Source organism: Microcaecilia unicolor, chromosome 1 (genome assembly GCF_901765095.1).
Source record: "Microcaecilia unicolor chromosome 1, aMicUni1.1, whole genome shotgun sequence".
Classification (NCBI taxonomy): Eukaryota; Metazoa; Chordata; class Amphibia; order Gymnophiona; family Siphonopidae; genus Microcaecilia; species Microcaecilia unicolor.
In genome coordinates, this window is record NC_044031.1 from 180,901,652 (window position 1) to 180,929,113 (window position 27,462).

The 27,462-nt window shown below is 44.2% G+C and overlaps 1 protein-coding gene across 1 annotated transcript in view; it reads right to left on the bottom strand.

Moving 5' to 3' along the window:
• SEPTIN3 (septin 3) overlaps positions 1-27,462 on the bottom strand; it is a 70,647-nt gene that overhangs the window by 28,155 nt on the left and 15,030 nt on the right. The window contains 3 exon segments of the mRNA XM_030189978.1: positions 2,946-3,083; positions 17,065-17,146; positions 22,360-22,488. Coding sequence (XP_030045838.1) covers positions 2,946-3,083; positions 17,065-17,146; positions 22,360-22,488 — 349 coding nt within the window.

The following is a 27,462-nucleotide window of genomic DNA, read 5'->3' on the forward strand; positions in this document are numbered from 1 at the left end:
GCGGCTGCGGGGCAACAGCCAATGCCTAATGGCTGTCTACAGTGCCGGGGTGCCGCGTTTCAGCCAGGTTTGAAGTTTTTTAAAAATCTTTTTCTTTGTGTAGCGGCCGCTGCTGCTCAACAGGAGAAGCAGCAGCGGCCGGAAATGGGGGCTGGCACTGCGTCCGTCACGGGGCGGGGAGAGCAAAAAAAAAAGGTGCCGGTACGCCGTACCGTTGCGTACGGGCACAAAAAAAGCACTGATTCTTCAATCCCTGAATGATCATCACTTGGTTCTCACAGCCCAAAACAGTCTACTCTTGAATTCATCAGACACAGAGCTTTCTTTTTCACTTTAACATTCCTTTGGAATATAATGCCTCTAGCTATATGTGCAGAATCATCACTGAAATCATTTAATATTGCCTTGAAAACCTGGCTTTTTACCCTTACTTTTTGTCCTGCATGGAGGGGTGACATCCATCTGTCAGAATTTTGCTCTTTCCCTCCGCTCCCCTTCTATTCCTTCTCCTTTTCCTTACTTACCTACCTACCTCCCTTTTTTCCTTTTAACGACTTTGTTTGAATGTATGAGATTTCTTTCCTATCTAAAATTGTAGTTCCTTTCTTACTATTTATTTGTAATTTCTTTTTTAGTCTGTACACCACCCTAGTTTGGTTTGGTCCTCCCGGAGACCGGTTTCTTCACAGTAGCAGCGCATTATCTTTGTGCCTTTTTAAAGGCTCATATGCCTTCTGCATCGCTACTGCAGTTCAAAGCATTTGGACCCCTGAGGAAGGCTTGTTTGCCGAAACACGGACCGTGTAGGGTCTCAATAAACTCATTTTGACGCTCTTACTTCCTGTTTGGGCTGGTCACTTGGAACTTGTTCGCTTCCACCCTTGTGTGTTGCATCACCCTGGTTTGCCAGTTAGTAAGAGCGGTATAGAAAGTGAAATAAATGAATGAATGAACGTATGCGCACATAAACAGGTAAATGCCATTATTCTAAACACTGATACACAATGGGGGTCAATATTCAATGTGCTCTAATTGGCCAGAAATGGATCCTAGCCATTTAAATTGCCTGTTTGGGGCTAACCGGTTGTTTTCAGAGGCACTTAACTGTTTATTGCCAAACTGAAAACTGGCTATTTTGGGGATGTTCTGGGGGTGGAATTGGCACTTGGCTGGTTAAAGGGTCCTTTTACTAAGCTGTAGTAAAAGGGGCCTGCGCTGAGGCCCCCTTTTACCGCAGCGGGTAAAAGGCTGTCTTTTTCTGAAGACATGACCGTGTGGTAAGTGAACCACTTTCCACGCAGCCATTTTGGTGGGTGGGAGAGCACTTACCACCACCCGTTGAGGTGTCGGTAAGGGCTACTGCACTAACCCGGTGGTAACCAGGCAGCAATTACCACCGGGTAAGCACTGGCGCTACAAAAACAGAAACTTTTTGTAGCGTCAAAAATGGTGTGTGCTGGGGGTGGGAATTCCCACTGGGTTCCTGCGGTAACCCAGCTGTAGTTTAGTAAAAGGGCCCCTAAGTGCAGGTTAACTGCATAAATAGGGCCACATAAAATTAGTCCTATCTTTATGCGGTAACCCAGTTAAGTGCCAAATATCACACTTAACCGGCTATTGGGCTCATTTTCGAAAGAGAAGGGCGTTCATCTTTTGACACAAATTGGGAGATGGGCGTCCTTCTCCCAGGATCGCCCAAATCGGCATAATCGAAAGCCGATTTGGGCGCCCTCAACTGCTTTCCGTTGCGGGGACGACCAAAGTTCCCGGGGGCGTGTCGGAAGCATAGTGAAGGCGGGACTGGGGCGTGCTTAACACATGGGCGTCCTTGGCTGATAATGGAAAAAAGAAGGGCGTCCCTGACGAGCACTTGGCCGACTTTACTTGGGCCTTTTTTTTTTATGACCAAGCCACAAAAATGTGCCCTAAATGACCAGATGACCACTGGAGGGAATCAAGGATGACCTCCCCCTACTCCCCCAGTGATCACCCTCAAAACATTTTTTTAATTATTTTTTCCAGCCTCTATGCCAGCCTCAAATATCATACCCAGCTCCATGACAGCAGTATGCAGGTCCCTGGAGCAGTTTTAGTGGGTGCAGTGCACTTCAGGCAGGCGGACCCAGGCCCATCCCCTCCTGTTAAACTTGTGGTGGTAAATGTGAGCCCTCCAAAACCCATCACAAACCTACTGTACCCACATCTAGGTGCCCCCCTTCATCCCTAAGGGCTATGGTAGTGGTGTACAGTTGTTGGGAGTGGGTTTTAGGGGGGCTCAGCACACAAGGTAAGGGAGCTATGCACCTGGGAGCTTTTTCTGAAGTCCACTGCAGTGCTCCCTAGGGTGCCCGGTTGGTGTCCTGGCATGTCAGGAGGATCAGTGCACTACGAATGCTGGCTCGTCCCATGACCAAAGGGCTTGGATTTGGTCGTTTCTGAGATGGGCGTCCTCGGTTTCCATTATCACCGAAAATCGGGGACGACCATCTCTAGGGACGACCATCTCTAAGGCCAACCTAAATGTGGAGATTTGGGCGTGCCTGACCATATTATCGAAATGAAAGATGGCCGCCCATCTTGTTTCGATAATACAGGTTTCCCCGCCCCTTCGCAGGGACGTCCTGCTGCGAGGATGCCCTCAGGAAAACTTGGGCTCCCCATTTGACTATGCCCCTCCACAAGTTAGCCAGCCCTGAAAACCCGGAAATCCAATGCCAAAGCCCAGACATGGCCCAGCATTGAGTTTCCTGGTTTAATGCCAGCGACAATCAGTAAAACACAAATCACTGCCGGCTGAATATTGGGCTCATGATCTGCGGGGAGTATAAAGCACATTCAGTATTTTAAAATCTGTTCAAATGGGCTTTGGATGATAGAAAGTGGTGCTATCATGGGATACAAGCGCCAAAACCAAGTGAGTAATATAGAATAGTGATTTCACATACGAGTGGCCAGTGGGTGATATAAAGTAGAGGCAGCAGTGAACTCTAGTGTCTGGGATCCGTTTCTTTCTTGCGATGTTCACTTCCTCTTTGAGGAACTTTTCGTATTGCTCATTGATGTACTTCTCGATGGGGTCCCAGCTGTGAAGGAGGAACAGGGAGAGAGAATCAGGAGAAGACAGAGAGAAATGGGGTGAATAAAGCACAGCGAGAGGAGCAGAAGGGCACAAAGACAGGAAGTAATACCAGGCTAAAGTCAAAGACAGAGAGGGAGGTTGAGAAGAAATTCCGGTACATATATAGAAAGAGAGAAGGAGACAGATAACACTGAATTGCTGATTTTAGAACAAAGACTGTGAAAGAGTGAGGAGGAGAATTATAACATCAGTAACTGTAAACACAACTGGGCAAGGCCAAATCAAGTGTACTGGGTGCCCTAGGCCAGTGTTTCCCAAGTCCGGTCCTGGCGTACCCATTGCCAGTCAGGTTTTCAGGATATTCACAATGAATTTACTTGAAAGAGATTTGCATATAATGGAGGCAGTGTATGCAAATCAAGTTCATGCATATTCATTGTAGATATCCTGAAAACCTGACTGGCAAGGGGTACTGCAGGACCGGACTTGGGAAACAATGCTCTAAGTAAACCTTCAGCTTACGCCCCCTCCAATTAACTTTCAGGCCCCTAATCAGACCCACCCCCAATACATCAGGCTTTTAAATAATAAACTTTGCTGCGTGTGTGAATAGGGTTGCCTAATGGTTGGCCCAGCCCTGCAGCTGGAAAGGAGACTGAAGTAAGGAGCTATTCAGGAGGCAGAAGTTGGATACAATTATATAATGAAGGAAATCATATCTTTGTGGCATGCCTGGAGGAGGCAATTCTATAAAGAATGCATTTATGCATTTATGTGTATATATGCTGATACTGTAGTCATTTATGGGCTTATTTGGTATGTAATGTAAGCCCATAAATGACTACAGTATCAGCATATATACACATAAATGCCAAAAGCCCAGCTATGCGCTATTCTGTAACTATGCAGATATCTTTGATAGTGTGTAATTTGCAGGTGGAGGTTGGCATGAATGGAGTCTGGGCAGACGACGGGCAGGGAACAGCTTGCATGTGTCATTTATACAATACTATAAGTTATGTATCTATGAAATGTAGGAGTGAATATTTGCACCAGCTCCATGGCTGGCATACATGCTCCCGCCTAATCATACATGGGCACATATACCCGGTTACGCTGGTATTGTGTAAAGCAGGGGTGCTCAATGTCAGTCCTCAAGGCCTGCAACCCAATTGGGTTTTCAGGATTTCCCCAATGAACACGCATGCAAATAGATCTCATGCATATTCATTGGGGAAATCCTGAAAACCTGACTGGGTTATGGCCTTCAAGGACTGACATTGAGCATCCTTGGTGTAAGGAAAATAGGTGCTTGATTTCCTTTATAGAAAAGGCTCTGGATAGGAACCTTCTAGGTGCGTAAGGCTCCGTGCCTGTTTATAAATTGTCTTCTAGAGGCCTCATTTCCCTATGCATGAATCTTCTTCTTCCTTTTCAGCACTAAATGTTGCTCTTGTGAGATCAGCCCCCAATCAAAAAAGCTGGGAGGTTGCTTGAGGCACATGTGGGATGATGTCTGCCTGACCTAAGGGCAAGAAACCAAACACACCTGCCCATAGGTCAAACCCCAGACAGCCTCATTCCTATCATTTTGGAAAGACTTATTTTACTCCTCTTCATAGGAATCAACGAGGGACACATATACGTAAGGCCTTTCTCCACAGCGTAAAAAATTACCCCATGAGTTTGGCAATGACAAGAAAGCACTCATTTTTCCTCACCGAATGTCTGTGTGTTCATGGGTAGAGTGTGGATGAGACATGGCTACAATCATGACTTACATTTATAACTTAGAAAATACATGACTACTTTATCCGCTACCATTTGCACCTGTTCCTGAGCTGGCATACATGTCCCTGGCTGCAATCTAGTTTACCCCTGATATTTTATAAAGACTCGAGGGGCATTTTAGAAAAACTCCAGGCAGCCCAGAACACTGCAGCCAGACTCATCTTTGGAAAAACTAAATACGAGAGGGCGAAACCTCTAAGAGAGAAACTACATTGGCTACCACTCAAGGAACGAATCGAGTTCAAGATCTGCACAACCGTCCACAAAATCATATATGTTAAACCTAGTGGACCTACCACCTAGAAACGCCAAAAGATCGGCCTGCAAATTCCTCAATCTAAACTTCCCCAGCTGCAAAGGAATTAAATACAAACAGTCATATGCTACTACTTTTGCGTATAAAAGCACACAGATATGGAACGCACTACCCATGGCCCTGAAAAATATGGACAATCTAACCAGCTTTCGCAAATCTTTGAAGACACACCTCTTCAACAAAGCCTACGAAAGACATCCTTAATAAATCATTCCTTAAATCACTCAGGTGCATCATAAATACCTCTCACAACACCTTCTCTATCACCTTGCATCTAATTCATCTAATTTCAGCTTACGTATTTAAAATCATGTAATGACCTTGCATCTTATTCATTTACTTTCAGCTTATGTATCTAAGATCATGTAATGACTGCATCATAACAACACTCTGTAAGCCACACTGAGCCTGCAAAAAGGTGGGATAATGTGGGGTACAAATGCAATAAATAATAATAATATGACGCCTAAGTCGGACTTTGGACGTTTTGTGCTAAATGTCCCAAGTAATATAGCCCTTTTCGAAACAGCAAAACATCTATCTTTATTTTTCAAAAATGGCCACATGCTCGATATCTTTGTGCTCTGTGTGTTTCTTTTTGGCCCATTTTTGAAAATTAAAGTCCAAGTGTAAAACACACAAAATCAAGCCATTGGGATGTAGGGGGAGTCAACATTCTTAGTCGACTGGCCACACAGACATCCCAGGAGGGCAATCGGGCCCCCTAGGGGACACTGCTGTGGGCTTCATATAAAATACACATCTCACCATTGCTCCCTTATCCTGTCTGATGAGCCCTCCAACCCAAAACTCACTGCTCCCAACTATACACCACTACGACAGCCCTTATGGTTGAAGGGGTCACATGTATGTGGGTACAGTAGGTTTTTGGTGAGTTTTGGAAGGCTGACACATTCCACCACAAGTGTAACAGTTAGAGTGGGATATGGGCCTGGGTTCTCTTCACCACAGTGCACTGCACAGACCACTAGGCTACTCCAGGGACCTGCTTGCTGTACTAATAGGACTGGCCATAATATCTGAGCTGTCATACAGGTTGGAATGTTCTGTTTCTTTTATGTTTTGGGGATGGGAGGGGGTCAGTGACCACTGGAGGTGTAAGACAAGGTCATTCCTTTATTCCTCCAGTGGTCATCTGGTCATTTAGGGCACTTTTTTGTAGCTTAGTCGTTATTAAAACAGGCCTAGCTCAAACCCTCTTAGTTTTAGTCCTGGATGTTTTTGTTTTGTTCCATTATGGCTAAAAAGCATCCAGGTCTTAGGAACGCCCAGATCCTGCCTTTAAGATGCCCCCTTGAGATTTGGATGTACTTGCAAACAGCATAGAAAAACATCTGGAGAATGAGTTTTGAAAATACTGATTTGGACATTTTGGAAAGAAAAACATCCAAATGCTGCTTTATGCCACTTTTTAGATGTTTTTCTCTTTTGAAAATGAGTCCCATAGCCACCTATGTGTCTAAAATAGGTGTCTTCTTGACCTCCAAACGCAGGCAATCAGATATAGCGTGACCCAACATGTTCTAATATTGAAGTGCAGCGTAGTCCCAGGAACTTATCCCAGCACTATCCTACAACTGTGTGTTCCTCCCAAAAATAAAACTGTACTCGATATTGCCCACTGGCAGACATAGACAGATGAGGCTTTACATGGAAACCAGTCTATTTTCATTTTGCATGCCTGCATTTCCTCTTGCTCTGCAGTTTGCTGAGGATTGAGGGTTACTTTTCTTTCCTGTACTTGTGGCTTCCTCCACTTTCAGAGCTTCAAAAACAGGGGACTGGCTTATATTCTGGTAAATAAAATACTGCCACTTTAGTGACTATACTCATTTCTGTATCCCGGGTCCTGACAAATTATTCTAGTTGTCCTTCCTTCAGCTTCACGGTAAAACCTCCTAATATATATAAATTAGTAAAAGAGGCCCGTTTCAGAGCAAATGAAACGGGCGCTAGCAAGGTTTTCGTTGCCAACACCCCCCCTCCCTCCCTGCCCAACCCCTTCGTTGTTCTGCCATTGCTACGCCCTCAACGTCATGACGTTTGACGCGAGGGTGGGGCCTGGAGTGATGTCGCAACCCCCCCCCCGCCTCCCTCCCTGTGAACCCCTTCCTTGTTCTGCCATGAAGGTTTTCGTCGGCAACACCCCCCCTCCCTGCCTGCCTGCCAACCCCTTCGTTGTTCTGGCATCGCTCCGCCCTCAACGTCATGACGTTTGATGCAAGGGCGGGGCCCGGAGCGATTTCCCACCCCCCCGCCTCCCTCCCTGCCAACCCCTTCATTGTTCTGCCATTGCTCCGCCCTCGAGGGGGGGGGGCCCAGAGCGATTTTGGTGGCTTCACCACCACGAACCTTCGAACCTTTTTGAAGGAAGTCAGGGCTTGGCTTCACTGACGTCACTATCTTCAGAACGTTGAGGGTGAGTTTTATATATATAGAAGAACTCTGGGGTCATCTTTTTTCTTAAACAAAATTATTTTCAATGGCCTCTTACATATTCTGCCAGCCTTTTGACAAGAAACATCAAAATGAACTGACCAAGGCACCTGTTTGATCTCAATTTTTTTAATTCCATCCATCCCTCTTTCAGCTTTAGGAACAGAAATCTAAGCAAGCATGTGCCCTGTACATGTGGTGGGGGGACTGAAAAGCTGGGCTATATGTGAAACACAGTCACTCAATGGAGAGAGTGCCTTTGAAGGCAGCCTCCCCTTCATGTCTTCTACTACTACTACTACTTATCATTTCTAAAGCCCTACTAGACATAGCAACATGTTACCTCTGCTTCCACCACTCCTTAACTCTGCTTCCAGAACATTCTAATACCCCCCCAACCCAGTGACCCAGAGTCAGCACTATCATATTACTGAATAAGATCCCTCCCAGTGGGGATGGATCATCGTAAAGAACTCCGCCTCCCACTCCTTCTAGAACATACCACACTGATAAGCCTTATATTTTAAACAAAGCTGTTTCTATTATTTGGACTTTTTATTGGTGCATGTTTTATGTGTGGAGAATAATTATTGTACAGTTGTACAGAGGTACATATACATAGAAATCTGCACAGAAAACATTTCCACCTAAGCGTATTCTATAACATTTCCAAGCGGTTTATAGAATATGCTTATTGACATCCGCACGACTATATTTAGTCGAGGAGAATTACGTCAAGTAAAACCTGGTGTAAATACCGGCGCCTAAGTTAGGTGCAGAGCGGGTACATTCTATAACCCTGTGCGTAAATTTTCAGAACGCCCAAGATCTGCCCGTTCCACGCCCCCTTTTTGACAATGCGCATTAGAATTTACATGCACTAGGTAACAGAATGTGCTTAGTGAGTTCTGCGTGTAAGTTCTGATTAAAGCCAATTAGTGCTAATAATTGTTTGTTGAACATCCAATTAACAGCTTGTTAACCAGTTAGGTTAGGCGCATTGTTATGGAATACGCTTGGATTTCCACATAAAAATCTAGATGCGATATATAGAATCCAGGGGTAACCACCTTTGGCCTTTGTTGCCTTTTAAAAATAGGCATAAAATTTAGGCGCCCTGTTATAAAATGACCCCCCCCCCTTGGTATCTTTTGAGTATTGTGGTAGTCTTAGTGGTGTGAGTACCTCTGCAGGGCACATCCCTATAGTTGTTCTTGGGTGGCAGAAAGCTAAAATGTGCTTTCTTATACAGTTGCAGGAAGAACATTCTGGACTCCTACATTGAAAGTTAAGGAAGAAGCCTTGTCTTTCCTCCTATAGAGAGGCCCAAGTAGAAGGAATCTTTTCCTCTCTGGAAGTGGTCCAGCAAAGAGAATGTTGGACAGCAGCAGATGGGTTAACCCACCCAGGGGTCCATCTAAGCTATGACTCTGCTCTCAGGGCTAAGGAAGAGGGGAGAAGACACAAACACAGGAGTTTCCTGCCTGCTCCTGTAGTGAATGAAAAGAGAGATACTTGTTCCCTTACTGATCAGGGACTGCCAGCCTGATTCACGGCTGTTCCCTGAGGTGCAGAGGAGCCGATGCAGAAAGCTACCATGGGCAGAAACATAAGGGTACAGTGTGCACATTACTGGTTGCCATATGCAGAAAGGGCTTCACCACCACGGCAATTAACATGTGCAGCCGAGATGAGCACAGACTTTTTATTTATTTATTTATTGCACTTGTATCCCACATTTTCCCACCTATTTGCAGGCTCAGTGTGGCTTACAAAGACCTGTTACGGCATCGCCATGCCAGGGTAGAGAAATACAAGTGGTGTTATAAAGAAGTCAGTAAAACAAGAGGATTTGGTCAAGCAGTTATAGAGAGATAAATGGTAAATGAGATAAATGGTAATGAGGCCATCAGGTATTCCTCTGCAATGCACCGAAGTAAACAGGGGATTGTAACACTGTGGAAAAATTTCTGCCAGGTCCAAGGCAGCGTAGAAGGATTGGCTGATAGAATTTAATGCCAGTTTTGGGGATTTAAATGCCTCGTCTTTTTCTTTTTTTTTTCTGGAAACAGATCAGTGCCTGCTACTTTAAAAGACATAATAAGAGATAGAACTGGAGGTAACAACAGCTCTGTGTGTGTATCCAAAGAAAATTAAAGTGCCAGCACACATCTGTGCACAAACCGGAATGTTCTGTGCATAAATATCAGCCTCACAAAACTTTTATGTGCAAGAGACTTTTGCAAGGCTAATATTTATGTGCAGAATGTTTCATGTGCAGATGCGTGCTGGCCCTTTTGTTTTGGCTCGGACATGAGCACAGTGAAAGTGCCCTTATTGCAGAATCTTTTTGTGCATGTACAGAGTAGGCTTTCCCTGATTAGCATGCAAGTTCTACAGCATATGTTTAATTTGCATCTCATTAATTTACAGCATTGCCACAGAATACTTTCTTGTTAATCTTGCACAGGGCAGCCCAATGCAAGATGCCGCCTGAGGCAAGAATGAGATGCCACTGCCGCTGCCCCCCCCCCCCGACCCCGGTCTGGCATCTCCTCTTCCCTTTCTCCATCTTCCTGAGTTTACCTTCTTTTCCCATTTTCCAAAAGGCAGCAGCGGTGGCAGCAATTCCCATGCACTGCCCTGCTGCCAGCACCGGCCTCTTCTCTATTGCGGCCTGCCTCTGAAGAAACAGGAAGTTACATCAGAGAGGCGGGCCACAGTAAAGAGAAGAGGCCTGTGCCAGTGGCAGGGCAGCATATGGGAATTGCTGCTGCCTTTTGGAAAATGGACAAAGAAGGTAAATTTGGGACGAGCGTGGAGGAAGGAAGGAGGTGATGCCGCTCCAGGAAGAGTGCTGCCAGAGGCCCCCGCCTCAGGTAGCCTAATGGTAGGGCTGCCACTGATCTTGCACTAGATGATGCGTGCTTAAGCATTGGCATACAGCTCTACCATGTGGTATAGCCTAATGGTTAGTGCAGCAGGTTGAGATCCTGGGCAATTGGGTTTAATTCCCACTGCAGCTCCATGTGACTCTGGGCAAATCACTTAATCCAAGGTACAAAATAAGTACCTAAATATAATATGTAACGCCCATTTTTAAAAAAGGCTCCAGGGGAGATCCGGGAAATTATAGACCGGTGAGTCTGACATCGATGCCGGAGAAAATGGTAGAGGCTATTATTAAAAACAAAATTACAGAGCACATCTGAGGACATGGATTACTGAGACCGAGTCAGCACGGCTTTTGTGTGGGGAAATCTTGCCTGACCAATTTACTTCAATTCTTTGAAGGAGTAAACAAACATGTGGACAAAGGGGAGCCGGTTGATATTGTGTATCTGGATTTTCAAAAGGCTTTTGACAAGGTACCTCATGAAAGGCTACAGAGGAAATTGGAGGGACATGGGATAGGAGGAAATGTCCTATTGTGGATTAAAAACTGGTTGAAGGATAGGAAACAGAGAGTGGGGTTAAATGGGCAGTATTCACAATGGAGAAGGGTAGTTAGTGGGGTTCCTCAGGGTCTGTGCTAGGACCGCTGCTTTTTAATATATTTATAAATGATTTAGAGATGGGAGTAACTAGCGAGGTAATTAAATTTGCTGATGACACAAAGTTATTCAAAGTCGTTAACTCGTGACAGGATTGTGAAAAATTACAAGAGGACCGTACAAGACTGGGAGACTGGGCGGCTAAATGGCAGATGACGTTTAATGTGAGCAAGTGCAAGGTGATGCATGTGGGAAAAAAGAACCCGAATTATAGCTACGTCATGCAAGGTTCCACGTTAGGAGTTACGGACCAAGAAAGGGATCTGGGTGTCATCATCGATAACACACTGAAACCTTCTGCTCAGTGTGCTGCGGCTAGGAAAGCGAATAGAATGTTGGGTATTATTAGGAAAGGTATGGAAAACAGGTGTGAGGATGTTATAATGCTGTTGTATCGCTCCATGGTGCGACCGCACCTTGAGTATTGTGTTCAATTCTGGTCGCCGCATCTCAAGAAAGATATAGTAGAATTGGAAAAGGTGCAGCGAAGGGCGACTAAAATGATAGCGGGGATGGGACGACTTCCCTATGAAGAAAGACTAAGGAGGCTAGGGCTATTCAGCTTGGAGAAGAGACGGCTGAGGGGAGACATGATAGAGGTATATAAAATAATGAGTGGAGAGGAACAGGTGGATGTGAAGCGTCTGTTCACGCTTTCCAAAAATACTAGGACTAGGGGGCATGCGATTAAACTACAGTGTAGTAAATTTAAAACAAATCAGAGAAAATCTTTCTTCACCCAACGTGTAATTAAACTCTGGAATTCATTGCCGGAAAATGTGGTGAAGGCGGTTAGCTTAGCAGAGTTTAAAAAGGGGTTGGACGGTTTCCTAAAGGACAAGTCCATAAACCGCTACTAAAAGGAATTGGAAAAATCCAAAATCCCAGGAATAACATGTATAGAATGTTTGTACGTTTGGGAAGCTTGCCAGGTGCCTTTGGCCTGGATTGGCCGCTGTCGTGGACAAGATGCTGGGCTCGATGGACCCTTGGTCTTTTCCCAGTATGGCATTACTTATGTACTTATGTACTTAACCGCTTTGATTGTAACCACAGAAAGGTAGTATATTAAACCCCATCCCCTTTCCTTTTCTACATCAGCTCCAGAGTGCCCTGAAGGAAGAGTGGTCTGGTCATCAGAGAGGCTTGACCCTGATCCTATGTCAGAAAGAATAAAGAGTGCAACTGTAACCACAGGAGGGTCCTAATAGGGGAAGGCACCAGAAAGGTGGAAAGAGTGCATCTGCTGAGTGCTAAAACCTTAAGCAGAAAGGGATAAAACACTTTCCAAGGCCCTTCTCCACTAATCTGTTCAACAAGGTAAACCACAGCACCTGGGAACCACAGAGTCATCAGAGAGCAATACTGAAACCAATAAAAGGAGTCAGAGCACAGAAACACCGTTTGCCACCAGAGAGAGAAAGAAAATAGAGTTTAGGTTTAATCTGTGCCAGGAGAAAAGGGATCCAGAGTAACAGCTGAGGAGCACACTGGCATCCTAAGAAGGAGAAAGGGGCTTTTTACAGCTAAGCTGGGTATTAGGACCAGTGAAGGGTGCTTCAGCTGGAAGTGGAAAATACTGTCCACAAGAGACCTACAGCTCTCTCTCTGATGAAGTTGTTTGATTCTTTTTCAGCTACCTTGTTGTAGGTGGTAGTGTATGTTTATTTATTTATTTATTGCATTTGTATCCCACATTTTCCCACCTCTTTACAGGCTCAATGTGGCGTACAATACATCATGAATGGTGAACATATATTAGAGAGTAGACTTTAGTGTTACAGAAGGATTTTGGGCAAGATAATAATGAAAAAAACATGATAATAGTATAACGAGCAGAAATTATAAGACAGTTCTGAGTAAATGTGGAGGAGTTGTGTGTATTCATATTGGTAGATCTGTGCGGTATGCCTTGTTGAAGAGATAGGTCTTCAGTAGTTTGCGGAAGTTCGTTAGTTCGTAGATCTTTTTTAAGTTGTGCGGCAATGTGTTCCATAACTGTGTGCTCAAGTAGATAAAGGTTGATGCGTGCATTAGTTTGTATTTTAGACCTTTGCAGTTAGGGAAGTGTAGATTAAGGAATGTGCGGGATGATTTTTTGGAATTTCTGGGTGGTAAGTCTATCAGGTCTGACATGTAGGCTGGTGCATCTCCGTGAATGATTTTATGGACTAGGGAGCATATTTTGAACGTGATGTGTTCTTTAAGTGGGAGCCAGTGTAGCTTTTCTCGTAGGGGTTTAGAACTTTCATATTTTGTTTTCCCGAATATGACTCTAGCTGCAGTGCTCTGGGCTGTCTGAAGTTTCTTAATTATTTGCTCTTTGCATCCGGCGTAGAGTGCGTTGCAGTAGTCTACATGACTGAGCACCATTGATTGTACCAGGTTATGGAAAACAGTCCTTGGGAAGAAAGGTCTTACTCTTTTTAATTTCCACTTTGAGTGGAACATGTTCTTGGTTGTGTTTTTCGCGTGGGTCTCAAGTGTTAGGAGTTGGTCGATGGTAACTCCAAGAATTTTTAGGGTGTCCGAGATTGGAAGGTTCAGATTTGGTGTGTTAATGGCAGTGAATTTGTTCTTGTTATGTTGAGAGGTGAGTATTAGGCATTGGGTTTTTTCTGCGTTAAGCTTCAGTCGAAATGCATCCGCCCATGAATGCATGATCTGGAGACTTTGGTTGATGTCATTGGAAATTTCTTTTAGGTCTTGTTTAAATGGGATGTAGATCGTTACGTCGCCTGCGTATATGTATGGGTTGAGGTTTTGGTTTGATAGTAGTTTGGCCAAGGGAGTTATCATTAGGTTGAATAGAGTCGGCGAAAGGGGGGATCCTTGTGGGACTCCGCATTCAGGTATCCATTTGGCTGAATACATCGAGTTAGATGTCACTTGGTATGATCGTGTGGTTAGGAATCCCTTGAACCAGTTGAGAACGTTACCTCCAATCCCAAAGTACTCAAGGATATGTAGTAGTATTCCATGATCAACCATGTCGAAAGCGCTTGACATGTCAAATTGTAGAAGTAATATGTTATTTCCAGTTGCAATCGCTTGTTTGAATTTGGTCATGAGAGTGACTAGTACAGTTTCAGTACTGTGGTTGGACCGAAATCCTGACTGGGAGTCGTGGAGTATTGAGAATTTATTTAAGTAGTTTGTGAGTTGTTTGGTCACTAATCCTTCCGTTAGTTTGGTTATTAAGGGAATGGATGCTACTGGCCTGTAGTTGGTTAGTTCGCTGGCACTTTTCTTTGCGTCTTTGGGTATGGGGGTGAGTAGGATGTTACCTTTCTCCATCGGGACAAGTCCATTTTGTAACCTATAATTCAAGTGTTTCGTTATGTCTGTTATGAATTGTTGAGGAGCAGATGTCATAAGGTTGTTTGGACATATGTCTAGTTTGCAATGGGATTTGGCAAATCTTTTGAGCGTTTGGGAGACGATATCCTCTGATAGTGTCTCGAAGTTGGTCCAGGTTCTGTCTGCTGGGTAAATGCCAGGGTCTGGATCTAGACATTCAAGGAGTTCAGCATAGTCGATGGTACTGATAGGTATCTTAAGTCGCAGTTGTACGATTTTCTCGTTGAAGTATTTTGTGAGATTGTCTGCTCCTGGTGTGTCTTTGCTGTTGGTTGTGACTGGTGTAGTATCTAGTAGTTTATTCACAAGTTGGAAGAGTTTATGTGTGTCCTTATAATTTGGTCCAATTATAGTTTTGTAATATAATCTTTTAGTTCTTTGTTCTTTGTGTGTGTTTTTATTGATTTTTATTTATTTATTGTAAATGTTTATGATTATGTGTGTTATTATGTTCTCCATTTAGTTACAAGTGGAATATAAGTTCATAAACAATAAACCAACCATAAACCATATCTCGCTTTGATTTTATGGACTAACCCCCAAATTCTATATATGGCGCCTTACGTTTTGTGCATTAATTTGGCCCCATGGCCAAATTGCGCACACAACGTAATTGATTAACAAGCCAATCAGCACTGAAAATTGGTACTTAACCAAATAGCAGCACTGATTGGATTTAATTAGAATTTACACACAACTTTCTACACGTATTCTAAAACGTGGTGCATGCAAATTCTAATGCGCACAGTCAAACAGGGGCATGGCCATGGGCATGGAATGGGTGGGTGTTTCAAAAAATTACACTATTATAGAATATACCTGATCTGCGCCTAACTTAGGCACAGGTATTTAGGTCTGGTTTTAGGTGGCCTAAATGGGTGTGCCTAAATTTTAGTCACAACAGCGATACGTGAGTGTATTCTATAAACTACGCCTAACTTTAGGTGTAGTTTATGGAATCACGCTATGTGGTTTTATGGCACAGATTTTTAAGGCGCCATTTATAAAATCTAAAGCTAATTGACTCATTGTTTTAATTTTCCTTCTTCAGTGTATATTTGTACATTACTGAAGAGTCTATTACAGGGACTTTTATTTTCAAAAATAACTGACTCTCCATCCCTTTTTGCCTCTTGCAATCCTCCTGTGTTTAACTATGATTCCACTTAATAAGATATGCTCTCTAATGAGGGACCCTTTACTTGTCTGTGTGCCATGAGATAGAAATGTGGGTGCATTGGAGTGCAGTTTGGCCACAGACCTTAAAATAAATGATATGTATCTGCCTCTGGGGCAACCCTCAGCTCCGACACACAACAGTTCTGCTACATGTGTGAGAGTGATTATGTACAGGGAGAGGGGTTAGGGTGGTGACGTAGTTATTGAGGGCATGGAGACGCTTGTGCAGCAGATAAAGGCTATGAATTTATTTATCACATTTATATCCTGCATTATCCATACAATCTAAGCGGGTCACAAAAAGAAACATAAAACAGAATTTGAAACATAACAATACAATACAATACAACAAATACAATTATAAATCATACAAAAATAAACAGAAGTTACTAAAAAAAGACTAAAATTATGAAATTAAAATAATCTGTCATAACAAAATCATCAAACGATTATAGGCAAGCACAGCACATTTGACTAAGCAACATAGACTAATTGACTTTTTAATAATATGCCTCCTGAAATAAGTGCATTTTCAATTGCTTCCTAAAAAGTGAGAGTGAAGTTATTTGTTGTAACTCTAGAAGAAGATCGTTCCACATTGTTGGACCAGCTATAAACATACATTTGCGAGTGATCTTCTTCTAGTCGAACCTGGCGGAATGAGGGATTCCTTGAGATCTGAAATTTCTAGTAGGATGATAGATTTTTAAAGACTTTGAAATAGCATCTGGCGCATCATTTTGTAAGGATTTGAATACCAGCAATAGTATTTTGAATTTAACTCGCCAAGCCATTGGGAGCCAGTGAAATTTAATAAGTTGAGGTGTGATATGGTCCACTTTACTAACTCCCCCAATCACCCAAGCAACAGAATTCTGGGCTTCCTGCAAAGTTCTTATAGAAGTTTAAGGAAGACCACAAAAAAGAGTGTTGCAGTAGTCCAAATGAGGCAAAACAAAATTTTGCATTACTAAACAAAAATTGTCTGACGACAGAAAACTCTTAAGTCTCATCACTAACCTTATCTTTAAAAACATGGTCTTAATAACTGCAGAGATCTGATGTTTAAATGACAGAGATGAATCAAAACCATCCCAAACTTTTAATTGAATGTAAAACAGGAAGTGAAACACCCTCAAATTGAAAACTTAAAGGAGGTGGAATTAGGGCACAATGAAATAACCAAACAATTTGTGTCTTGGTCACATTTAAAAATAAACATTTGGCAGTCATCCAAGCCCAAAAAAAGAGACACAAAGAGGTGGGGTGGGGGAGGGTACATCAGATAGTGAATGGAAAGGGGAGAGGAAAACACATGGTAAACTAACCAGTTTTCATTATTGATCTGATCTCCAAAACCTGGCGTGTCGACCACTGTGAGTTTCATCTTGACACCAGCTTCTTCGATAACTGCAAGAAGCAGATGGAATTTGTCACAGTTAATGCTTCAAAAATGAAAATTCCTACTTGCACTATACAGAAATGTTTGTAAGATGGAAACCCTACAGTTATTTAACGGTAATTTTAATTTTAATTTATAAAACCAATTATTAGTCAAAAGGTCCAGGAGAATTAATTCAGTTTCATAGACAGCCGGTGACCCAGCTGTTTGGGGAGGCTGAAGCAGAGGAACAGGGGCTGGGGTGGTCCCCCCCTGGGTTCCACAGATTTTGTCTCTTTCCTCCCTCTTCTCCCCTTCCCATGAACTCTCTGACTCATACATCTCCTGTAGTCTCTCTGTGCCAGTGTTGCCAGGTGGAAAATTTTTTTCCCACCCAATGCAGCACAAAACCCGCCCAAAACCCGCCCAAACTCAAACCCCGCCCCTGACACCCCCACCCCCGCGTCATCACCCCCGCCGTCATTAACCCCGCCCCTGCCGTCACCGGCCCCGCCTCCCCCATCACGGCCCCGCCTCCCACGTCATCGGCCCCGCCTCCCACGTCATCGGCCCCGCCTCCTACGTCACTAACCCCGCCCAAAAACATCACTAACCCCGCCCCCCGCGGCCGAAAAAGCCGCACAAAAAACCGCCCGGAAGCCCAAAAAACAGCCCAAAAAACCGCAACCCGCCGCGGGCAAAAATTTCCTGCGGCGGGTCGCGGAAAACCGCCCAATTGGGCGGTAAAACCGCCCACCTGGCAACACTGCTCTGTGCCCCCCCCTTCCCTTGTCAGTCACCACTACATTTGGAGAAAGTATTTCCCTACCCCTGGCTGCTTATTGGCTGTTTCTGCTGGCTAGGACCTATAAGAGGCAGGAGGCAAGAGGTGGGGATTGGGGAATTGGCAGCTGAGCTGCAGCAGGCAGACAGCTTCCTGCAAGTGATGTGTAAAACTGTCATGCTAATAAAGTTACCTGAATTTGATCCAGCTCCTGTTCTTATCTGCCAGCCTAGGTTTGGGGAAGACTTAGCCTCCCCATACCGCTTATACCAGGTGCCTATGTTCAGTTTCCACTCCTGTGTGATATTTGGCCATTGCTAAGATAGTCAACAATGGCACCAACTTGAGATGTTAGTTTATGCACCATATGTAAATATATATAACAAATATTCCAGATTCTGGGGGAGGGGTGGTCTGATGCCCAGAACTGATGACCACTGTTCTACATATATATTAAGGTTACCAGACATCTCTGATTTTCTGGCATTGTCCTTGATTTTCACTAATATTCCCAATTCCATGGACTAGAACTACTTCCTGTCGCTGCTTTAACTGGGGACAGAGACACAGGATTTTTCTTCAACCATGGGCCCCTCTAACACCTATCAAGTCTTCTGGATCCTCTCCTCCCTGGTAGTAGGAGCAATACTTAATGGTGCATAAGCTTCCCCTGGTTAAGCACATCAATTTCCTGTGTGACACAGAGTCATGAAGCTGATGCACCATTAAGCACTGCTCCTGCTGCTTGTGTGGAGGGAGAGAATTTTGTTATGCCTGGTGCTGGATTAAAATGAGTATCTGCTTCCATCTTTTACCTTCTTTCAAATTGCGGACAATTAGAAATGATGAGTTGCAATGTTGCTTCCCTACTCCCAACAGCTGGTAGGCAAGATGGTGAGGCCAGCCGTGTATCTGCTTCTCTCACCATGGGCTTGGAGAGCAACATGGGACTGTGAGACTACCACTGGGGGTTACAGCAGCCATTTTGAGGCCGGACCCATGATGAGCAGGAGCAAATGGGCAACGCTCCTGGCCATAAGACCCCTAGACCACTAGGGAGATTCCAGGTAGATCTGGTGGTCCTATAGGGGTGGAAGCTCAAGCCAGGGCTATTATTGTCTTCCATGGAAGAGGGAGGGGGCATTAGACCTGGGGGGGGGGGGGTGAAGTATTGGAGGGGCTGAGGCATCTGATTGTTCTTATGCAGGTCCCAGCTAATATTCAGCCAGGGCACGCATAGTTGTCATATATGGGTCCTGGCTGAATATTGGCTGTGACCCACATAACCTCTAGTGGCCAGCACATCCTGGATATTCAGCGCTGGTGCCTGGGCATGGCCTGGCATTGAGGGCCATGATGCACTAAACTTAACGAGCCAGCAACGTGGTTTTTAAACTAGTTCTAACCAGTTTAGCGTGCAAGTAGTAAACCAGGACATACACAAAAGGGTTTTCCAAGTCATTTTCCTGTCATGGTAGCAACTAACGAAAATGGAATGCAAAGTTATTATAATGAGCTAATTACTATTATAATGTGAATGCGATGCGATACACTACCGTTTCTGACCCCATTCACAAAAGCAGTCCCTACCTTTACTGTGGAAATTTTAATGGGAGGTCTGGGTCTGCCGGTTCTTCATTATCGCAAGTAGGAGAAGGAGAGAAACAAGTCAGGGAAGATGGAGCACAAAAAAAAAAGTATACCAGCTTACACGCAGCTTCTTTGCCACTACTTTGTGTGTGGGAGGCAATACCGAAATATAAAGCATAAAAGTAATGGTGACTTACCAAAATTGCAAGGAAGACAAGGGTCCATCAAAGAAACGTTGTCTGTGGGAAATGGGCTTGGTTCCGCCCCAGCTGTTCCTGCTGCTTCCTTCTATTGGCCGGCTGACATCCTAGAATGCTCATCTCCCTGAAGATGGACTCTCATTGCCTGGCTGCTGTTCCAACTCCTCCTTCCTGCAGGGTTTCCCTGATGACATCACTTTAGAGCTATGAACTGATTGGATCCAAACTTCCTGGTGCCCCTCCCTCCCACAGAGAGGGGCTAAACCAATTAGACAGCATCAGCCTGGGATGTCCCACCCACTTACTACTGGAGGGGGACACCAGGAAGTTCAGATCCAATCAGTTCACAGCTCTAAAGTGATGTCATCAGGGAAGCCCTGCAGGGAGGAGGAGTTGGGACAGCAGCCAGCCAATGAGAGTCCATCTTCAGGGAGATGGACGTTCTAGGATGTCAGCCAGCAAATAGAAGGAAGCAGCAGGAACAGCTGGGGGTGTAACCAAGCTCTGATGCTGCTGATTCCTCACAGAAGAGCCCCCACTTTTTCCCAGCAGCAGGAGGCAGGGAGCTGCAATACAGGTATGCCCATCCAAAGAAAAGCGCTTTAGTGCTTGCAAAAAAGAAAAAAAGGTTAAATCTATTGCTTTCCATCTGTAGCATGCGCAAAGCATTCACGCATAGCGATTGACTGTTCTGCGCATGCTCAGCTCACCAACTTGCTTCCCCCATATCGCATGCAAATGAGCTGGGTCGCAAAAGCAACGAGCAGCTCATTTGCTTGCGATTTTCTTTGTGAATCCCTCTGTGTTTCTAAATCGGTAAATTTTTACCGATTTGGAAATGCAGACGGATCCTTAACGGGACTTCTGTGCATCTGACTCTGAATATCCAGGGCCTGCAGGCTGAATATTGACCAGCATATTTTCATATCCTGAGAATATAGGCCCCGCTAAGTATACCCTCGTGAAATTGCATTTTCTGGCCACTTCAGGAGTGGTGCTAGAAGGGGTTCTGAGGGAGCTGCCATCTCAGCCACAGGAGGGCATTGTAGGACTGGATTCCTGTTCATGAGGACCTGGGGAAAGTCTGCCTGGTGGTGATGGGAACCAGAAAGGAAGGCATAAGAGAACTGATTTGCCATAAGAACATAGGCGTAGACTGGGGGGGGCGAGGGGGGGCAGTGCCCCCCCAAACGACGCGAGGCGCTGCCGCGCCATTAGTTTAAAAAAAAAAAAAGTAAAAAAAAAAAAAAAAAACCACATGCAGGCACGCGCTCCTCTCCGTCTGATTGGCTTCCCTGCACTCTCTATCTGCGTCCCGCCTTCCTCTGACGTCATTTCCTTTCGGGCGGGACGCAGACAGAGAGGGCAGGGAAGCCAAGCGGACGGAGAGGAGCGTCTCTCCGTCTACTCCTCTCTCTTCCTCCCTCCCTCCGGCGCAGGCAGCAGTCTTCCTGGCAGCGGTAGCGTTGTACACGCTGCCTTTGGCTCTGCCCCGAAGCCTTCTCTTCAAGTTCCTGTTCCCGCATAGGTGGGAACAGGAACTTGAAGAGAAGGCTTCCGGGGCAGACCGAAGGCAGCGTGTATATCGCTACAGCTGCCAGGAACGCTGGAAAAGACTGCTGCCTGCGCCGGAGGGAGGGAGGGAGGAAGAGAGGGGGTAAACGGAGTCACCATCTTGGACCTCGCGCGGGGGGGAGGGGTGGGGAGCAGAGGGAAGGAGCAAGAGATGGATGGGACTTGGAGGGTGGGAAGCAGTGGGAAGGAGCAGGAGATGGATGGGACTGGGAGGGTGGGAAGGAGCAGGAGATGGATGGGACTGGGAGGGGTGGGAAGGAGCAAGAGATGGATGGGACTGGGAGGGGTGGGTGGGGAGCAGAGGGAAGGACCAGGAATTGGATTGGACTGGGAAAGGAGGTGAGCAGAGGGAAGGAGCAGGAGATGGATGGGACTGGGAGGGGTGGGGAGCAGCGGGAAGGAGCAAGAGATGGTTGGGACTGGGAGGGGTGGGGAGCAGAGGGAAGGAGCAAGAGATGGATGGGACTGCGAGGGGTGGGGAGCAGAGGGATGGACCAGGAGATGGATGGGATTTGGAGAGGTCAGGCACAGCAGAGGGAAGGAGCAAGAGATGGATGGGACGGAGGGATGGTGAGCAGAGGGAAGGAACAGAAGATGGATGGGACTGGGAGGGGTGGGGAGCAGAGGGAAGGAGCAAGAGATGGATGGGACTGGGAGGGTGGGCAGCAGAGGGAAGCCTACTGGAAAGAAGACACTGCATAAAACAGAAGACACTGGGATCAAAGCGAATAGAAAAACTACATGATCAGACAACAAAGGTAAATAAAAGTTTATTTTATTCATAATTTATTAATTGAAATGTCAGCTTTTTGAAATGTGCATCTGTGATATTTTGCCTGTAAATTTCATTTCCTTCCTCCATATTAGCATATTCATTTGCATATGTATATATGCAAATGATATGCTAATATGCTCCGCCCATTTTTTTGCCCCCCCAAATGAAACAGTCAAACTACGCCTATGCATAAGAAAGTTACAAAATAATTGAACTATTAAGACTGTGCTTACGATAGATGAAAGCATGCACAGGCTGAACATGTGTAAATGCTGAAAATGAAGAATGCTGAGACCCTACCCCCTCGCTATCACTCACCATGGCTAATGGCTTTGATCTCCACAGTTTTGGGGATTTTCTCTTCCCGGCTCCAGCCTGCTGATTTCCGGCTCACCTGGGATTTGAAGAGAGTGTTCACTAGTGTGGACTTGCCCAACCCACTCTGACCTGTTGGCATAAGAGAGAAAGAGAACACAGCAGCGCTGTCACCACCATTCCCAGTGCCAGATTTGATCCCCTGGAACCAGTAAATCTAGGCAGCACCAGCTCTGTTATCCCCAGCAGCAACACCAGTACTACCTGTGTTATAGCTGGTATTCCCTCCTTCTATACCAGTATTCCACATCTCTAGCACCAGTATCCTCAGCTATGACACTGGTATCTCTGGCTTTTGTACCAGTATCTCTAGATGTCACACTGGTATTCTTTTAATGTGTATCTGCTTTCTTTCAGCATTGTCCTCTATGCTACTCTGTCTTCTGGACTGAAATTTGTTGATATTAAAAACTGTCTGCATTATTGAGGGAGTTAGGATACAGGAACATAAATTCATGAGTCGAATAGAATGGGTACGTGCAGATTGGTGGTTTACTCTTTCAGAAAGCACAGGGGACACTCTATAAAGTCAGTAATAGTAGTATTCACTCAACTTTCCCCAATCCTTTTTTAAAGTTTTAATGACAACTTTAAGGAAGTTTTTTGATTTTTCTAAAGATAATGTGTATTTATAGGCAGGTGACATAACAATCTTATTTCCATTATCCAAATCAGTTGAAGACAGTGTAAGCAAAATAGCTGATCACCTTAGACTGATGGAATAATGGGGTTCTCAATATAAACTAAAATTAAATACTAATAAAACAAATGTCTTTCCCCTTCTTCCTGGGATCCTTTGAGTTCATCTTTGAAAATATTGGGCTCTCATTTTCCTTTACAAACATCTTTGAGGGTTCTGGGGATATTCGTAGACTCTTTCATTTGACCATGAAAAGCCAGATATCATAATTAACTAGGAAAGTTTTCCTCAGGCTGAGGCAGAACACAGCAGCAAAACTGATGTATGGTACATGTAAATGTGATCATAAGTATATAAGTACATAAGTATTACCACACTGGGACAGACCAAAGGTCCATCAAGCCCAACATCCTGTTTTCAACAGTGGCCAATTCAGGTCACAAATACCTGGCAAGATCCCGAAAAAGTTCAATACATTTTATGCTGCTTTTCCTAGAAATAAGCAGTGATTTTCCCCAAGTCAATTTAATAAAGGTCTATGGACTTTTCGTTTAGGAAGCCATCCAGACCTTTTTTAAACCCCGCTAAGCTCACCGCCTTTACCACAATCTCTGGCAATAAATTCCAGAGTTTAATTACACATTGAGTGAAGAAAAATTTTCTCTGATTCGTATTAAATTTACTTTGTATTTTCATTGTATGCCCCCTAGTCCTAGTATTTTAATGACACTGACTTAGTTCTTGAGGAACACCATCTCAATATCTGTCTTCAGTTCTAGTCCTGTTTTTTGTTGACATTCTCGTATTTTCTCCACTTCAACTGTAACCATTCGAATGATGGCTAAGTAATCTGAAACCCACTTCATGCAGTTTGAATTGAGGAATGTAAGGCCAGCCATCTCTTCAACAACATCCGCATGTTTAGTACTCTAATTGACTGCATTGCTAAGAACCTGTACTTTCCCTGTTGCCCTGTCAAACAGTTGCTTGTAGCACAATTCTTTTCATACTTCACGGCTGTCAACAACTGCTACAACACTGATTGTGTGACTGGCATATTATCTCTTGTGCTTGTGAAATCAGTTGGGGTCAATGTTATCAGCGCAAGATTCATCTTCGACTGCATCAAACGGAAATCCAGCATCAGCAGTTTCGACTACCTCTGATTTGGAAAGTGACTGGCTGTTGAACTTTGTTGAGAATGAACTGCCATTCTCTTCATTGCCAGTAGCGCAATTGTTTTTCAGAAGATGCAAGCCATTTGTGCATTTTTTTTGTTACATTTGTACCCCGCGCTTTCCCACTCCTGGCAGGCTCAATGCGGCTTACATGGGGCAATGGAGGGTTAAGTAACTTGCCCAGAGTCACAAGGAGCTGCCTGTGCCTGAAGTGGGAATCGAACTCAGTTCCTCAGTTCCCCAGGACCAAAGTCCACCACCCTATCCACTAGGCCACGCCTCCACTCCACTGTGCATTGTCAGTAATGCAGCAAATGATCTTAGTTGTTATGTGGAATTCTGTGAATAGTTCAGCCATCGTATTATCAATCTTCTCCCCAGTGTAGGAATGTTTACACCTTCGAAAAGCCAAAGCATGGAAACGGCACAATAGTGTCTTCTTGTTTATGTAAAGAACGGTCATACTAAGAAAACTACGCTTGTGGTGCTCCAAAGATCTGCTGTTACCGAAACATATTCTACCTGTTTTAATTCTGTAATATGCAAGTTTTTGTGAATGTCATACAGTTTGTTTAAGCTTCATGTTCAATTGTGTCTGCTTGGAAGTTGGACAGCAGGCATACATCCCTGAAAATCTTTCTGAAATCACTTTGTTCAGCTGTTGCAAGTGGCATCATATCTTCTGCAATCATCAACAAGACTTCATGATCAAATTGTTTCTGTGAAATAGTTCCTTGTCTGGGCAGAGAACTGTTGAGTGGAACTTGGATACATTTTTTCACTGGTGGCTCTGGTTGCTTGGATAGATCACTTCCTTCAGCACTCCATTTCCTGCCATTCTTTTTTGCCGTTGTTGACTGCATGGCCTTGAACCTTGATGGATGACTAGGATGTTGTTCCTATTTTAATGCAATGTTTTGCACATAAGTTACTTTATGGAAGTTAGACTAAACATCCTTAGTCTCACTGAACAGAATATAATGCGTAAATGAAGGAATGAAATTAAGGGAGAGATTAAGTGATTTTAAATTTTATTTTTACTTTAATTTTTACATAACAACTGCATTGCAACAGTATTAAACATAGATTTTCAAATCATTTATCAGATAGTTATAAATCACAACAGCATTTTAACAAATTGCAGCTGTTGGTAAAATATGTGCTGCCGCCACATTTTAATCTGCCAAACCAGTGTTATATAAATGAAAATTATATGAAAATGAGACACTAAGAAGCGGACAATCGGTGTATCAGTAGCTTACAATACTCAGCACGAGATGTGTTATGAAGTGTTATGGCCACTCATCTCACGCTGCCCACAGAGTTTACAGTTCGCTACAAAATGTTTCTCATCCGGTTTATCACTTTTCAATCTCAATTTCTCACAAAATTCTCTCACTATCAAACTATTCATTCTGGCTTATTTAAACATCAACTGATTCCTAAATCAACAAAAAACACCAGCTACGCCATAACACAAAAGAAATATCCCCAATGCAGTTTCTCATTTTATCCAAACACAGACTATTACTTCTTTCCTATCCATCCAATCATAGTAGTTTCTTATTTTATCCAATCACAGTGCAACTTCTCATTTATCCAGTCACAGTACTTCCTTCCTATCCATCCAATCACAGTACAATTTCTCATTTTATCCAATCATTTGCTCCAGAACTAAAGATATTATATCACAAGGGAACTGCACTAGCTGAGGTGTTAGTACGTTATTAAGCAAATCCAACTGAGATATTTTCTTTTGTTGTTAACTACTTAAAATGTAGTTAAACTATTTAGTAAGTAACTACTTAAAATGTTTAACTGCTGGGCAACTACCAACTATTTTTGAGTAGTTACACTTTTTGGATTAACTACTGAAAAGTAGTTTAACTAAGTAGTTAACTACTGGTCGGCATTGCTGTTTTGTAATATAGACCGATGACCAAGGGGTAGTAGAGTATAAGTCACCTTGTAAGTAGGACATCCTTCACGACATTGGATAAAAGATTGGTGAAAAAACTGGTGGAATAATTGTGAGAATTTTATAGACTAGACTTAATTGAAAAATAATACGAGCATGAAACAAGAGCCAATGAAGTTCAATCAATAATGGAGAGGTTCTATCAGATTTAAAAAAAAACCCTAAGATGGCACCTGAAGAGAAATTGAAGGTAGATACTTCTCCTCTGCCTGGCTACCTATTCATTCAGTGATGGTGACACACAAGGCCAAGATTTGATCAGTTTCCCCCCCCCCCCCCAAACTGTTTCCTCTGTGTCTTTGCTGAGCCCAGGGACAGTGAAATGCCTTTTTAGTTGAAGGGGCCAACAAACCAACCTCCAGCCCCACCTCCAAGCTTTCTAGTTGCTGATGCTGATCTGGGCAAAATTTTAACTGGGTCATGGCTCCATTGGCTCTCCCTTTTCTATTGTCTATGACTGAGGCTGGCATCCATTGAGGAGATGTTGACCTGATCACTTGTGTTTGCATTGCTTTGCTGGAACCTGATGTTACTCTCAATCCCAGTGAATGCTCTGCACATCCTGCACCCATCATTTTTAGTTTTTTTGTGGTCGTGACTGAACTGTCTGGCAGAGGAGGAGTCAACAGAAGATGGGGATGCAATCACTGCTCTCTGTAAGCTGAGTGGGAGTTCTCCAACTGCACTGCTGCCAGTAGGGGGTGCTGCTTCAATATTGTGCTATCAATTGCTAGAGACAGGCAGGCTCCCTGGAGTCATGCAGAGCTTGCCTGTCCCTCACTATTGAAAATGTGATAATGAAATAGCACCTCCCACTGTCAGGACTATAGGTGGAGGTCTTCTGCTCAGCTTAGAGCAGTGGTTCCCAAACCTGGTCCTGGAGGCACCCCAGCCAGTCAGGTTTTTGGGATATCCACAATGAATATTAATGAAAGAGATTTGCATGCAATGGAGGCAGGGCAAGCAAATTTCTCTCATGAATATTCATTGTGGATATCCTGAAAACCTGACTGGCTAGGGTGCCTCCAGGACCAAGTTTGGGAACCATTGGCTTAGAGGGAACAGTGGATACAACTATCCTTGTTGGCCCTGGGCCCTTTGCATTAAGGGGATACAGCCACCCAGCTACTAATAGATAAATTTAGCCCTGAGCACAGGCTGCTGAAAATTACCAGTCCATTGCTGTTTGCTGCTGTGTTTTCCTCTTTCCAGGCAGGACTGCACTGCACTAGGGACCAGGACCATGACTG